Source organism: Equus quagga, chromosome 12 (assembly GCF_021613505.1).
Source record: "Equus quagga isolate Etosha38 chromosome 12, UCLA_HA_Equagga_1.0, whole genome shotgun sequence".
NCBI classification, from domain to species: Eukaryota; Metazoa; Chordata; class Mammalia; order Perissodactyla; family Equidae; genus Equus; species Equus quagga.
The window spans coordinates 111,015,216-111,030,837 of record NC_060278.1 but is presented as its reverse complement, the minus strand read 5'-3'; the positions used below and the strand labels follow the sequence as shown (position 1 = coordinate 111,030,837).

Here is a 15,622-nt window from a genome sequence, read left to right as displayed (position 1 = left end):
CCCACTGTCCACCCTCCCACGACTCGCCCCTGTCCCCCCATCACTGTACCCACTGTCCATCCTCCCCGCGGCTCGCCCCGTCCCCCCATCACTGTGCCCACTGTCCCCCCATCACTGTGCCCAGTATCCACCCTCCCCGCGGCTCGCCCCTGTCCCCCCATCACTGCATCACTGTCCACCCTCCCCCTGGCTCGCCCCTGTCCCCCCATCACTGTGCCCAGTATCCATCCTCCCAGGGGCCCCTCAGCTTGCCCCGTCCTCCCATCACTGCATCCCTGTGCCCTGTGTCCATCCTTCCCCAGGCTCATCCGGTCCCCCCATCAGTGCAGGAGGGTCTGTGGTGGGCGTGTTCTCCATTCTGTCATCTTTTCCATTGTCTGGGTTTTGTTTTATTTGGATCTCAATTTCTTTCAGTTGATTTCATTGGTGGATTTGATCCATTTCCTCTCTACCATGTCCATGAAAAGCCTTCCAGCCTCTTGTTCAAGCAGGCTTACTTGTAAGTATGGCCGGCAGGGCCTGCCCCCGGCTGGGCCTGGCCAGTTGGGTTAGCACAGCCATGAAGTTCCTCTCTGTGGGGAAGCCTCACCAGGCATCCATCTGTCTGTCTGTCTGTCCATCCTCCATCCATCCATCCATCCCCCACTTTTCAGAGATCTGCTCCTTGCCGGCTCTGGGCAGGGTATGGGGGCACAGAGCCCCTGGAGTTTGGCCCCCACTCCCTGGAACTCTGAGCCAGCAGGTCTGGGGAGTTGCATCTAAGCAGGTTTTGTGCCAGGGGGCTGATGGGGCACCAAAAGGCCACCTCCCAGGAGGGGACGTGGAAATTCTCCAGGGGTCTCACTGTAGTGGGCAAGTTGGGGTGTCAGTTTGCTGTCTTTGGAGGAGCAGACTTCTTCCCTCCTGGAGAGCAGCATCCACAGCCCCGCACACCCTGGGCCTGGGCTGCTCCGGAGCAGCTTTTGCCACCAGTCCTGCCCACACGTAATCCTGAAATTTGGGCTCAGAAGAGGCGGCTGTGGTCCTTCTCTCGGCAGAGCTGTGCCTCCTCTGTCCTGCCCAGGCCCTCAGAGACCAGCCTGCCTTTCAGGGCCACACCTGCAGCCATCCCCTGGGGACCCTGGCCCTCTTGGGGACCCCAGACCATCTACCCTGGAAGTGAAGGCCCATCACGGCCAAGGGCCATCAGAGGTAGAGGGCATCCAGCTCCTGTGACAGGGGAGCAGCCTCACGCAGGCCCACGTGCTGGGCAGGGTACATGACAGTTGACGTCCAGGGCCCACTTTGAAAGGCCTGCCAGGCTGGGCAGGCCTCTGGGGCTTTCCCTCCAGCTATGGAGGCTGAGGGCCAGAATGACCCAGGGTGAGCGCTGAGCTCCACGCCCTGGCCCCTGCCTGCACCCCGCAGAGCTCCACGCCCTGGCCCCTGCCTGCACCCCGCAGAGCGGCCAGAGCCAGCTCTGCAGGAGCAAGGCCTGGCCTGCCTGGCAAGGAGCCTGAGGCCTGGGCCGGGCCTTCCAGAAGCCGAGCCCCTCACCCCCGACCCCTTTGCCAAAGGCCAGGAAGCTCTCCTCTTCTTGGATTTTGTCCCAATTGCATTTCAAGCTCCCCAGGGGAAGAGGGCACAGCAGCCCCCACTGACCGCTGACTGCCCGAGCCTTCCTCCCCTGGCTGGGAGCTGCTCCTCAGGGGTTCTCTGACCTCCATCCACCCCTCGCCTCACCCCCACAGGCCTGCGTAAGTGAAGAAGCACCGATCCCACTCCTGCGACCTCCAGCCTCCATGACCCACTGCAGGCAGCCAGGAGACTCACAGCTTCCCCGCCCCCAGGGCCCTGCAAGTGGTCAGAGCACCTGCCCCAGTGCCAAGTGAGTAGACACCAGGCAGGGACAGCTGCAACTTCAGGAGAGTTTGCATTTCCCTTTTTCTGAAAAAATAGAAGACACAAAAGAAAACTGCATCCCCGGTTTCCATCAGCACCAGGATCAGGCTCCACCTGCAGCAGTCCTGGGACTGTTATCCAGGAGCCCCTTCCTGCGCACACTGCTGCTGTGGGGAGGGCTCGCCATGGGGACTGAGAGACAGAGAACGCATGACCCTACCACGAAGGTCAGTGTGAGCCCACGGTCCCCCCCGTGAGTGGTGGGGTCCCCAATTAAACACTGTGTACACTGGCCGGTGGCGAGTCTGTCCCAGGCAAAGCCCCCCGCCCTGCGCCAGGTACGGCGACTGAAGGAGCCTGGGGTGGGGGCCTGGGCTTCACCAGGGGTGGGGGCCCTTCCACCTGTAGGCAAGGTGCTTCCTTGTCACAGGCCGGTGACACCATCATGGAAGGGGATCTTAGGCCCTACAGCATCCCCAAGGTACCCACAAGTCGATGATAAAAAGGAACGCTGCCCTGCGGGCCACCAGGGGCTTAGTGGATGATCACGAGTTGAGTCTTGGAAGGACTTGAAGAGTCCTTAAAACTCTAAAAAGAGAAGAACAAGGGACAGGGGTGCCCTCAAACTGAGGGAGGCTTTGGAAGAATGGCCTGCAATGGGCCTGGTGGGCAGGTGCTGCCCTGCTGGTGAGGAGGTGGGGGGGCAGCCGGGACCATTTGGAGCAGGGCGGTGGGAGGGGCTGGTGGTTCCAGGGCAGAGGCTGCTGTGGGCCATCTGGGGAAAACCCACCACTTTATTGCATCTCTTCAAAAGCAGCTAAAGTAGGTAAAACCACCCCCACCCCCCAGGCCCGGCCTCCGCAGCCCTTCCTCCACCCTGGGCTGTGGTCCGGGAGTTGGGGCTCAGCGGTCCTCCGCGGGCCCGTGGTGTGGTCTGAGGGACAGGGTGCCAGGGCTCACAACACCTGGAGGGGAGACGAGGGATGAGTCAGCAGCTCACAGGGGGCTTGTCCTCCTGGCTGGGCGGGGGTACCCTCAGCCCCCAGGGAGTTCCTTTCCCTGCCTCTTCCACCCCTAGAAGATTCCTGAGGAGATCTCCGGGCATTTGAGAGCCCTGAGGAGGCCATGGCTCCCTCCCCACCTTCCATGACAATCAAAGGTTCCTGCACCCTCCCCACCCATGTTTCCTCCGGGCCTTGGCTGCCAGGTTAAGATTCCCCTCGGGCAGGCCCAGGCCCTTCCTGTGACAGGGGCGTCGTGTCCCCACATGTCTCCAAAGCCGTTCTATCCTTGGCCTGGCTGTGGCCCTGTACAGCCAGCTGGACAGGAGGCATTGTCCCCTCTGACCACAAGGGAAATCCAAGTGGAGATGTGCCCAGCAGGTGTGGTTTAATGCACCCAGGCACATGGTCGTGGCCACCCAGTGTGCAGTGCTGAGGACTCAGAGCAAGGGGCGAAGCGTCAAGGGAAGGTGGTGGGTGGTTAGCAGTGTTGGCCAGAACCAGGGAGGGGCAGACGCAAGGGGCGCTGCCTCCTGCTGTTCGTGCTCCCTGCAATGCCTGCGTCCCCAGTATCAGGATCAAGGAGAACAGGGTGTGCTTGGCGCCACTGTCCAGGCCCATTCTGACATCTCCGAGGCCCACGTGGGGAAATGCCTGAGTCAGGCCAGGCTGAGACCTGCATGTAGGTAGCTCTGTGGCCAAATGCTCACCTGGCCTAGGACAGGAAGGTGCGCACGCAGCTGTCGATGGGGGCCCTGCAGATGGGGCAGATCTGCAGGTTGGGTGCACACTCAGCACAGACCAGGTGGCCGCAGGGCACGAAGACGACGGACACAGCTCGGTCCAGGCACACCTTGCAGGTCCGCTCCTCCTGCAGGCGCTGCAGCTGCTCCTCCACATTCTGGGCTCCTGGGGGCTCAAGAACCCACCAGTACCCTCTGGGCCTGGGCTTTACCAGGTTCCTCCGAGGGGGTGGGCCTGTGACGCCATCCCCACACCTTGACCTCCACCCTCTGTGCTGGGCTGATGGGGGAGGGGGGCTGGAGCCAGCCCAGAAGAGCCACCCCTCCCACCTCAGGGTACAGGAGAGCTGTGCCCGCCCCCTGGTGGGTCCCCACCCTCACCTGGCTCCCTAGCACCTGACTGGGCCTCTCTTCTGGGCATGGGTGGGTCAGGACCCCGGTGGACAGGAGCTGTGGGCAGTTAGGAATAGACTCTTGGCCTAGGCCCCAGGGGAAAGTGAGGCTGGGCCCAGAGACTGGGCTGGCCAAGGGCAGGATCCAGTTCTGGCAGGAGAGGTGGAAGATCCAGTCCATGCTCCCAGCCCCTTTCCTCCTGCTCCCTCCACAGCATACTAGGACCCCCAGAGCCCACCTCCTTGCCAGGACACTGCCCATCCAGCCCCTCCTGCAGTGGCCATGGACGCTGCCTGCCAGGCACTCTGGGGGCAGTGAGGGAGGGCCGTGCTCAGAGGGGATTAGCAAGGAGAAGTGGGAGGGGGGTGTCCAGGGAGGTGGAGGTGCCTCTGCCCCCACCTGGCCCCGTCCTCTTCCTGGGGCAGGTTGGCCACCAGCTGCGATTTGGACACACTGGCCGGCACCACCAGGTGCCATTTGGAGCATGGCCCGCACTGCTGGGCACTAGCCCCATGCAGACCACTCCTGGCCGTCCCTAGTGTCTGCAAGGCAGGGTGAGGGGCGCAGGACCAAGGGCAGGGAGCAGCTGGGGCCTCAGGGCCACAGGAGAGAGGCAGACGGCCCGCCACCCTGGCCATCACCAGGGCCCCCTTAACACGAGGATGTCTGCTGTCTGAGCTTCAGTGCCCTGAGCTGGCCGTCACGGCCGCTCCATCAGTGTCTGAGTGGGGCTGTGTTCCACTGAGGTGCAGTGGAGGCTCAGACCCTCTCAGCAGAGAGGCCGTGTCCCCAGAGCCTTGTTCAGAGGTGCCACCACAGGAGGAAATGTGGTAAACCTGTCACAAAGCCACTATGGATGCTCCAGGTACCAGGCGCTGCTCCCACAGTGTCCCATGGACCCTGTTCAATCACAAATGGGGCAGGCACCATCCCATTTCACAGCTCAGGGCACTGAAGCTCCAAGAGCAAAAGTCACTTGCTCCAGGGTTGGATAGAAGAGCCGAATCTGGACCCTGGAGCCCTGGTAGCCCCTCGGACCCTGCCCCAGAGGCCTGGCACGGGCATAGAGCAGAGCTCGGCCCCTCTGTGGCCTCGTGACTGCAACCAGGTTGGCTCTGGGGCCAGCAAAGACCACCTCTCCTCTCCACGCTCTCATTGCCCTACCCGGGATTGGCCATACTCATGGTGGCTGCTCAGTGGTAGCAGGGGACTGCTTCGGCCTCACCCGGAGCCCTGGACACACCGCAGTGCCTGCACGCAGCCCTCCATGAAGCAAGCCCAGGCAGCACCCTCATGCCTGGCTGGGCAGCCTTCACTATTCCTGCTGTCCAGCAGGGGGCACACCCACTGGCCACAGTGCAGGCTGCAGGTGCCCAGGAAGTAGGGCACAGGCCACATGTCATGGCTCACCTGAGGGGGCAGCATCTTCTGGTTCTTCCAATTGATCCTGGAAGGAGCCAGAGAACACCGGTGTCTTGAGTAGACAGAGCGGCAGGGGTGGGGTGGGGAGGGGAGGGACCCTTGGCCCCCAACCCCATAGCCCTAAGGAGGGGCGGGACTCACCCAGGAGCTGAGCTGGTGGCAACAAGACTCCTGCACCCTGCAGACGAAGTCCCTCCCTTTTGTCTGGAGCAGGAATTCACATCTGAAGAAACCAAGTTCAGAAGCCTGAGGGCAGTGGGCTTGGGCTGCCCAGGCCCCTCACTGTCAAGTTCAAGCCCTGGGGAGCCGCTCAGGCCAGGGAGTGCCTTCTGCTCCGCCACAGGGCCCTGCAGAGGGCGGGGTCCGGGGAGCCTGAGTGGTGAGCATTTGCTGGGAAGGCTGTTTTGGAAGCCACCCCTGTTGAGCATCAAGGAAGCAACGGCAAAAGTGCTGCCCCAGAGAGGCCTCGTCCCCGAGACTTGCCGCCCGGGGCTGGGGTCGGAAAAGCTGGCCTGTGCCCAGCCCCGGCCTCTGCGCACAACCCCAAGACTGCCGGCAGGACCCTTACCTGGGGAACCACTTGGCGTGCTCAGTCCAGGGGTCATCCCCTCGCTCCCAGCTCTGCAGACCCCCATGGCAGAAGAAGCACCTCACCTTGTCCTGCCAGCCTGGGGAGAGCAAAGATGCGGGCCTTGCCCACGCATGGCCCCTCGGCACAGCCAGGAGCCCCCCGCCCACTGGGCCAGATGTGTCCCCAAGGCTGGGGGCAGGGGCTCCCAGATGGCCATTCTTCTGGGGCGGGGGCCACCTGGGGTGGCTCGTGAGCCGAGGAGGGGCTCCCACTGGCCTCAGCCACACCCTTTGGCCTGTGTTCCCCTCGGGTTTCACATGCATCCTGGTTTTCTCAAAGGAAAAATAGGATTATGATGCCTGGGGCACCTGCCAGGCCTGAGGAGGACGTTTGTGAAAGGAGTAGAGGGCATTTGTGTCATTCACAGAAAGGCAGGTGGGCGGTGGTGGGGCATGGGGGGACCAAGTACCCCCATCACCTCCACCTGAGATGTCACCTCCCCAGAACAGATTCCCAGTGATCGAGAGAAGGGGGACTGTCTGTTGCCAGGCTCATGTCTCCCTTTGAGGATGGGGGCCCCTTGTCTCCACGCCACCCCATTGCGGCCCTCACCTTCACCTCACCCCCCCATGAATATTTTTGTCATTTGGTGCAGAGACTGCAGATCGGGGGCTGCTACAGGCACATCCCACCCCAGACCTCTGAGAGCCTGTCCCTGGACCCCCAGGGGCCCCGCAGACACTCTACACTCCTCTAGTTCCTCCTCTTGGCTCCAACTGCCCCAGCCACTCACCTGCCCCCAGGGTACATCTGTCCTGTGTTGTTCTAGCCCCTCCCCGGGCGCACTTGTCACCATCTGAAGCACATGCTTAGGAGAGACTCCTGGGCTGTGGGACCCCCAACCCCTCTTCATTAGGCCTGGACCCTCCTGCTGTGGGGGATGGGGTCTACGGAGAAGAGAAAGCCCCAGTCCAGAAGGGTCCCTAACGGTACCCAGGTCCCCAGGGCTCACCGGTGTGGAAGAAGCCAGCGGCAGCTAGCAGCTCGGGTCGTACTACGGCGGTCAGCGGCCAGTGACAGAAGGAGGCCAGCCGTAGCTCCTCAGAGCCCATCCTGGGGAAGGCAGGCCTTGTGGATGGGGCGGCCACGGCCCCGGCTCCCTCCTCCTCTTCCTCTGCCAGGGGGTGCAGCTGGCCCAAGATCTGCCCATCCACGTGGTCCCGGCCTCCCCAGGACAGGGCGCTGCCAGTGTCCTGGCCCAGGATGCAGCCACACAGACAGTGGGGTCTATGGTGCCCCTGCATGGGGCTGCCACCAGCTGCCTGGTGGCTCAGCTCCAGGCCGTGGCACCAGCACTTAGCCTTGTCCTCAGGCCCCATGGAGCAACCACCAGCCCTGACCAGTTCTGTGTCAGTGACGGGCCCCCGGATGGCCAGTCCTGGAATGTGCCCAGCCAGCTCGCCTTGGGGCTTCTGGCCCCTGGGCCCTGCCTGGGGACAGTGGTGGCCTTCACCTCCAACAATTGGGAGATGAGGGCAGGCATGGTCCTGCCCCCCAGATGCCCCAGGTTGGGGAGTGGCCGGGAGGGCTGCTGGGGCCCGCCACTTTCTGGAAGGGGCCAGCGTGGCAGCTGATGTCACATGTTCTCTGCAGTGGGGATGTGTCACGGGGCTCCCTGGCAGGGGCCATGGTGGTGGGGGCTGCAGGTCTCCCTCCGCTCCACAGGGGCAGGACAAAGGGGGAGGGGCAGGAGCACAGAGACCCCGCCCCAGGCGGCAAGGGCTACGGCTTGCTGGGGCTGGCTCCAGGACCTCAGCGGTGGGGGGGGAGGGGTGGTGGCAATGGTGGTGTGTGGACAGGAGCAGTCTACATGCTGTCAGCTCTCAGTTTCTTGGCCTGGCGCCAGGCACAGCCTCTGGAAGCAGAAAGTCCCAGGTGATCTGAACTATGCAGTTAGTGCCACCGGGAGGGGAGGGCCACCCCCTCTTATAGGGATGACCTGGGGTGGCCCAGGATGCAGGGGTGCCTAGTGAAGGGCTAGGCCCAGGCCCTGGAGCCCTTGATCTAGATGGTCTCCTGCTTGGAACCCTGAAGCCCAAAGGGGCTTAAGACATCCCTGTGCCCAGCCTGGCCTGAGCAGCAGGTCTGTGAGCAGCTCTTGTCCTCAGGTCACAAAGATTGGGGGACAGATGGGCCCACGCCCTTCCTGAGATTCTGGGGTAGGGGCTTGGCCTGAGCTCGCCTCTGTCACCCCCCCACCTCCCGTGGCCTTGGAGGATTTGGGGAGTAGGCTAGGAGGGTGAAGCCACACATTGCGAGGTCAGTTTTCCTGTTTGAATTAGAATCCCTGAGGCTGCAGTGACCTAGACACCAGGGACATTTGGGGAGAGTCAGAAATTCCAACTACTTGTACCTGCTGCATCAGGCTAGTCCTGCTGCTCAGGGGCGACCAGACCATTGCTGCCATCACCTGCCCTGGGGTGCCACCAGGCTCTGCCTCAGAGCCAGCTCCCCTCCCCAGGCCCGGCTCTGGGACAACCTCCCTGCTATGGGGCCTGGTCAGCCTGGGGGGGCCCTGGCTCCTGGTCTGGGGCGGGGGCTGTGGTTCAGGACTGCACGTGCTCCAGGCCCAGGTCAAAGCTGCTGGCCACGTGGGGAGCACCCCTTCTCTGGACGGGCTTCCCTCACATGTATTCACAGCAATGTGGTCTCCACCAACCAAGCACAGAGGTCCCAGCGCCCCCAATAGTTAGGGAACACAGGAGGTGGGCTGTAACCCAGGGAAGCTGGAGCTCCCGGGTGGGCAGAGCCGGAGCCCAGGGACGCAGAGGATCTGGTGTGGAAGGGATGGAGAGGAAGACTGGGTGGAGTGCGGGGCCCCTGCCCTCCCCATAGCCACCCAGGAGTGCAACCCTCCCCACTTCCCCTGAGCAGATGTGGCTCATCCCCCCGCTCAGGCCCCACACCCTCTCTCACCCCAACACCTCTTCCTTGCTGTTCTCGTCCAGGTGTGGGCACGTGCCTGCTCTCAACGCGTCAGCCTTTGAAAACAAGATCATCAAGATTAAAAAGAGGACCCTTACTCGCTGTGCAGGCCCCTTGCTCACGGTGGGGGCTGGAGGCGGCTAACTGCCCAGGGTTGGCCATGAGACCATGGCCAGGGCCAGGTGGCCAGGGTGGGCTGTGCCACAGCGAGGGTCGCAAAGAGGAGCTGGGTAGAAGGGGGTCCTCACCCGAGCCTGGAGCACCCCCACCTGCCCACTGGCCCGGCGTTGGCCCCAGCTACCCTCACTCACCTCCTGCTTGGAGCTACGTGAACCCGGCACAGATGGAGCAGCCAAGAGCCCAGGCTCCTACATACCAGCCCACACCTGAGCCTCACTCCCCGGGAGCCGGGGTTGCTGCCTTGCCCTCCAGGGGGTGCCGTAACCATCCTGGCTGCACCGGCTGCTCAACCCTGATGTTGCTAGAGTCCCAGGGAGTCCCAGAAACCCTCTCCTATCCGAGGCCTGAAGCCGCCTGGTTTCCAGCAGGAAATCCCAGTGAAGGGTGTGGCTGGGAAGCCAGGCAGCAAGCAGCATCCCCTTTGCACCCTGCTTTGCCCACTCCTGGGCTCCCAGGTCTGAGGCCAGGGCCTGGAGGGCAACTGAGGAGGGGCACCTGGACAGCTCAGGGGGTGTGGGAGGGGTGGGGGCTAGTGCAGGAGGCTAGACCGCAGATGGGACTTCCCGACATGTCGGTCTCAGGATTCTGGGCTGTCACCTGCTCTCGGCCCCGGTTCCCCAGTCAGCACAGCGTCCAGGTCACAGAAATACTGGTGACCTGTGGCCACTTCAGCAAACAGCAAGTGTGCCCACCCTCAGGGCCCTTTTGGGAGGTTTCCTCTGGGATCAACCCTCTGCCCGTGCTCCACCCCGACCCTTGGATGGACAGGGAGGAGGATGAGGGTCCCTGGGCGGCGCCTCTGTGGCTGTTCCCTCAGATGCCGCTGCTTTGGGGCTGGGAGTGGAGAAGCAGTGTCCCTCACTTCCGGAAATTCCAAACATGCCTTGTTTTGCTTATTACAAAGGGAAGGAAGGAAGCGTACTCTCGCCCACGGGTGGGGGTGGGCAGAGAAGCTGAGCCCCTGAGGTGGAATCTGAGGTCGGACTCCCTGGAAGGGGGTCTGTGCCCGAGCTGGGCGGGCGCCCTCCCCTCCACACTCCGGAGCAGGTGTTCCTCCAGCACGTCCGCGTGTAGCTGCGTGGAGAGCGGGGTGGGGAGGGCCGCCCTCAAGGGCAGTGGTCACCTCGGAGGAGGACCGGCCTCGGCCTCTGCTCGTCTGCAGCCACCTTTAGAAAGTCTAGAGACAAGGAGTTACCCATGTGTTGCTTATATAATTAAATAAATAGAAGTAAGGAGCTTAAATAACATGCTTATTCTGGAAATTTTGAGAATACCCAGAACATAGAGAAGACAAGTCACCATCTGAACCAGCTCTGGGGCACCCCCAGGGCCTGTTCTGGGATCTGACCTTGCCCCGTGCCATGCGACATGTCACCATTGGGAGGGGTGACCAGCCCCGTACGTTTCTTTGCAACTCTCTGTGAATCTATAATTATTTCAAAATAAGCATCTGAAGAAAGCACCAGCCTCTCCCCACTGAGCGGTCGGCTGTCGCTGCTCTGTGTTTCCTTCCAGACTCGCTCTGTTTACCCGTTTTTCTTACTTAATGTCGCGTGTCAGTTTCTGTCAATGCCTTGGATGGCTCACCTCCACAACCTCGGGGGCGCTGTGAGTCTTTACCATGAAATCTCCCTGGTAAGACGATGCCAGATGAGAGATGGTGGGAGAGAGACCTCCAGGGCAGCCTGACAGACGGGATCCACGCAATTTGCTGTGGATCTGGACCAGATCCCCACTCTCCCTGCGAGACTCAGAACCAGCTGGGGTTGCATGGGACCATCCAAACGGAGAGCTCCTTCCCACCACTGTAGTGGGGCCCAGCTTGTCGGGACAATGGCTGTGGGCACCCCTGCTGGGTGCCGTGCAGCCTGTGGACTCCCAGTCTCCTGGCGTGTGTGCTCTGGCTGGCTGGGGGGCTGAAGAGAGCGGCAGTCAGAGCCACAAGAGGCCAGCAGGGGGCACATGGGCCCACTGTGGGCTTCCCACAGGCTATGGCTGGACCCCTGGACCTTAACTCGGCTGTGGGCTGAGTGCAGCCGTCTGGACCACAGCATCAGGGTGGCCCAGCCTGCATCCCCTCGGGATTGGTTTTTTTTTTTTAAAGATTTTACTTTTTTCCTTTTTCTCCCCAAAGCCCCCTGGTACATAGTTGTATATTCTTCGTTGTGGGTCCTTCTAGTTGTGGCATGTGGGACGCTGCCTCAGCGTGGTTTGATGAGCTGTGCCGTGTCTGCGCCCAGGATTTGAACCAATGAAACACTGGGCCACCTGCAGCGGAGCGCCTGAACTTAACCACTCGGCCACGGGGCCAGCCCCAGGATTGTTAAATCAGATTATTTCTTGGGGCACGTGGCCCCAGGCCTGAGCAGGACAACTGGCTTCTCCTCGAAGATGACTCAGCACAGCTGAGCCTAACTCCTTCCTGCCCCTTCCCCATCCCTGGTCCCCCTCAAAGCTGAGCCAGGAGGCTGGGGCGTGGACCCAGGTCATGGCGTGGGGCTTAAAGGGGGAGGAGGGAGGGTGAGCAGCAGCCTTCTGGTCTCACAGCCCTGCTGAGCCCAGGATGCCCACTGGCTGGACGTCCAAAGCTGGCCCTGCTGTCTGTGCACCAACCGGAAACTTGAGAGGTCCCATCTTTGGCCCCAGATCTCAGCTAGGGATCCAGAGTAGTGTTGGGTTCAGCTTCAGGAAGGGCTAGATCAGGGAGCTCACCAACCATGATGCTCCAGGGAAAACAGACCTTATCGGCTGCAAGGGCAAACAGGTACTGCATTTCCCAACTCCATGCAGGCAGAATTTGAAGGGCAAGCAGATTATAGGGGCTCAAAACCTTTGTCTTTCTGTCTCCCCCTCCCTCCTCACATTCCATGGATTTTAAAGCCCATGAGGAAGCACTGTTTGGGGCAGGGGTCTCAGGCTTGGGTCAGACATAGGTCCTGCAGACAACTGATGCCCCGGCTGGGCCCCCAGTGCCCCTCCAGTGAGCATGAGGTTCAGAGGAGCCACAGGAGGGAGGGACAGACTACCCAGGGCCTTCAGGGGAGGCTTGGGAGAGGAGGCGAAGGAGGAGCTGAGTGTGCAGTGCAGAGAGCGGGGAAGGGTGTCACAGGCAGAGGGAACAGCAAGGGGGACACGTGTGTGTTGGTGCTTGTGGGGACTGGAAGAGAATGAAGGTGCAGGGCTGTACGGGGCAGGTCATGGAGACCCTGGAGCCGGCCAAGAGGTGCTAGCTGAGCAGTACTGGGCTTACAAACCCGCCCTGGGCCCCCAATACCCTCCTCTGTGGGTAGTTTGGGCCTGAGGTTTGTAGGTCATGTATCATCGTTGCGCTTAGGACTCTCAGTAGCAGATGACAGAAACTCAGAGCTTCAGCAAAAATGAAATGTGTTGGTCCATGTGACCGAAAGCACAGCGGTGGACTGCTTTGGGCTCAGCTGGCCCGCCCGCTTCTCTCTTGCTGGGTCTGCCCTCTCGCTGCGTCATTTCCAGGCCAAGGTGGCCGCTGACAGCTCCTGTGCTCACAGCAGCATCTTGTTCCCAGAAGCATCTCATCCCCAGAGACCCAGCCGCTGTCCTTCCCTGGGGCTCACAGGCTCTGATCAGGCCAGGTGAGGTGCCCACCCTCAAACCACAGGGACCGAGGGGGCCTCCCCGAAAGAATAGCAGGATGTGTCACTCTACAGAATGGGGTGATGCTGGCATGAGAAGAAGCAGGCCAGTGGCTAATCGGGGCAGCAGGAGAGGCTTCCTTGTCCCATGACAGTCGCTCCAGGCCCCAGGTGCTCCGCTTATCTACAAGGGCTGTGGTGTCCAGCACCACTCTCCTCACTGGCTCCCAGGCCCCGGCAGGCGCCAGTCCTCTCTCCAGGGCTAGTCCTGCTCACCCTCAAGCCTGCTCCACCTGCCTGCCCTTCCCAGCACCTTTCCAGCCATCGAGGCCCCTCTCTTTTGGGCCACCTGCAGCTCCTGCTGTGTCTCTGCATGGCCTTTTCACATTTACCCCTCTCCTCCCTCTTTGGTGCTGCCCCCTCTTTTTCTGGTCACAGTGGCTCCTGTGGTCCCCCTTCTTTGTGAACCTCTGGTGGAGAGTCCTTATGGCATCTTGGGGCCCCTGACCCGGGATTGGCCTCACGGCATTCCTCATGCACTCAGATGGGCTGGTGCTCGGGGTCTAAAGCTCTGCAGTCGCCATCCTAACATTCTCAACACTTTTGTCTTTGAATTTGTGTTTTGTGAGGTGACATCCAACGGGACAATGGGGCAAGTGTCAGGGGCCTGGGGCCCCCCGTACCTCTTCCCCTAGGACCAATTCTTGGCCGCCCACTCCCCAATCCCCTGCCCAGTGACCTCGGCCACCCAGCCATCTCGGCCCCGCTTGCCCCAGCAGGGGCCTGGGTGTGAACATGGAGGGGCAGCGAGGTGCAGGCATGGGCTCAGGGTGTCTAGGAGGGTCTGTGTTCCACTGCGAGCATCCCCTGCCTGAGGGAGTGTGATATTAAATAGCAAATAATAAACACAAAGGGAGGTCCAGAGAGAGATAGTGGAAGGAAGGAAAAAGCCTCTTCCTGCTTTTTGAACAAGGCACTACATTTTCAGCCAGCACTGGGCCAGGCCTGCTGGGCCCTCCTGGACTTGGAGCTGCCCCCCTGGTCGCCAAGTGAGGTGCACTTCTCCTCATGTGAGCAGCACAGAGTGCTTTTGCAGCAGCCTGCATCATCCCATTGTCAAGGTCGACACGACCTGAGTTGGGACAGCCCTGTAGGGCGACCAGTCCCTGCTGCTGCATCAGCCACCAGGCGGGGTGCGTCGCGTCCTGCTCCCACACCCACGAGACATCTGGGCCCCGGACTACCGGCATTGTCTCTGGGGACAGACAGTGGTTCACTACTGAGGCAGAAGATGCCCTTGGCAAAGTGGAGTTAAAACACTGCAAGTGTGGCTCCTGGAGAAGCAGGGAGGGAGCCGACCAGCCGCAGATCAGCATCTGAGGGTCGGGGGGCTTCAGGGACCCTCGGGGAAGTCATGCAGGGGGGCAGAGCTGAAGGGTGCTCGCCAAGGTCGGGGCAGGCTGCCGGGCCCTGGGAGCTGGTTCAAGTCCTCCAGCTGGCCGTGGATTAGCTCTGTGGCCTGGACCAGTTCTTTAACTTCTGGGAGGCTTAGCTGCTCCAGGAACCCAGAAAGGCTTCTAACTCAATAGTCTGCTCTCTACTATTAAATCATGCATCTCCCACAGGCTGAGCTGTCTTCTCAGCACTGCACTCGGCAGTGGACACAAGCAAGGCCCAGATGTGGGGAGTTGCCCTTCCGGTGTGCGGGCAGCTGCCTCTGTGCCCAGGCTCTGGGTCCTAGCTGGCGAGCGTCTGCCCATCCTGAACCTCAGTTCGGGACAGGCCTCAGAGCCTTCCCGAGGCCAGGCCAGCACCCCTCCTGGCACAGACTCCGCTCTGATCCAAGGTGATGTGTTTACCCCTGTCTTCCTCCCCACCAGGTCACCGGGCAGCATCTAGCTCATTCTCTGTCACCCTGCATGCCTGGCTCTGGTGCACAGCAGGTGCTCAGTGAATGCTGATCCAGCCCAGCCACTGTGCAGGCTGTGCAGGTGTCCTGCCACCGGGAGCTCCACAGGACAAGACTGTACCCCCAGTGTCCCACACAGGTAGGGCTTGTAGCAGGTGCTCAATTAACACTTACGGAATGAATGACCCGGTGACTTAAAGAGAAGAGGTTTTAAAACTCCCCATAGGAATCACAGGAAGCTTCTCAATGTTACTCCCGGGGAGAAGGGGGAGCAAGAGGTGCCCTGAGAACTCGAGCAGGTTTTGTGGGGATGAAGCAGCTCCAGAGAAAGCACAGACAGGGAGGTTTCTGGAAGGAGGCTGCTGACCAGGGCCGAGTCCTGATTTAGTTGACGAGGTGACCGGGGACCTGAGAAAGGGTTAATGGGGAAAGGAGGGCACTGAGCGTGAGTGGCTGCTCCGCTTCTTCGCCTGTCGGGGATAAGCACGCGGGTGCCGTTGGCGCCCACACCGGGCCGGCCAGGGCCTGCACGCGATCCCCGGGCCTGCCCGCCCTTGTGCCCCGTGGCTGTAGCATCACCGCCGCCGCCGTGGCGCAGGCGCGAGGCCAGGCAGGTGCACCGCGGAGCAGGTGCACACCTGCTGCCGCAGCCCGCCCGCCGCTTCACGCTACGGCGCTGCGGCGCCGCGGGCCACGCCCACGTGACGTCCCGGGCTCGCCCCGGCCCCGCCCCCACCGCGCGAGACCTGGACCCGGGCGCGAGATCCGTCCCGCCAGGCGGCGGCGCGCAGGCGTGGCGCGTGTGGGCCCGCCGACGCTCCCGGCCTGCCCCGCGCGCGCTGACGTCGCGCAGCCTCGTCCCCGCCGTCGCCGCCGCCGCCATTGGAGTCGGCGCCTCGTCAGTGCGTCCCGTCCCGGCTCTGCCCCCG

At 62.0% G+C, this 15,622-nt stretch overlaps 2 protein-coding genes across 2 annotated transcripts in view; one reads left to right on the top strand and one right to left on the bottom strand.

The window, feature by feature from the left end:
* NKAIN4 (sodium/potassium transporting ATPase interacting 4) overlaps nucleotides 1-503 on the top strand; it is an 18,816-nt gene extending 18,313 nt beyond the window's left edge. The window contains exon 6 of the mRNA XM_046680095.1: nucleotides 415-503. Within this exon, the coding sequence (XP_046536051.1) occupies nucleotides 415-503 (89 nt within the window). The remainder of the gene's footprint in view (nucleotides 1-414) is intronic.
* Nucleotides 504-2,712: 2,209 nt separating this feature from the next.
* BIRC7 (baculoviral IAP repeat containing 7) overlaps nucleotides 2,713-15,622 on the bottom strand; it is a 22,618-nt gene continuing 9,708 nt past the window's right edge. The window contains exons 2-10 of the mRNA XM_046679257.1: nucleotides 8,988-9,052; nucleotides 7,024-7,124; nucleotides 6,009-6,108; nucleotides 5,582-5,663; nucleotides 5,429-5,465; nucleotides 4,514-4,522; nucleotides 4,007-4,075; nucleotides 3,593-3,791; nucleotides 2,713-2,846 (exon numbers count right to left, since the gene is read on the bottom strand). Coding sequence (XP_046535213.1) covers nucleotides 3,598-3,791; nucleotides 4,007-4,075; nucleotides 4,514-4,522; nucleotides 5,429-5,465; nucleotides 5,582-5,663; nucleotides 6,009-6,108; nucleotides 7,024-7,123 — 591 coding nt within the window. The 5' untranslated portion in view covers nucleotide 7,124; nucleotides 8,988-9,052 and the 3' untranslated portion in view covers nucleotides 2,713-2,846; nucleotides 3,593-3,597. The remainder of the gene's footprint in view (nucleotides 2,847-3,592; nucleotides 3,792-4,006; nucleotides 4,076-4,513; nucleotides 4,523-5,428; nucleotides 5,466-5,581; nucleotides 5,664-6,008; nucleotides 6,109-7,023; nucleotides 7,125-8,987; nucleotides 9,053-15,622) is intronic.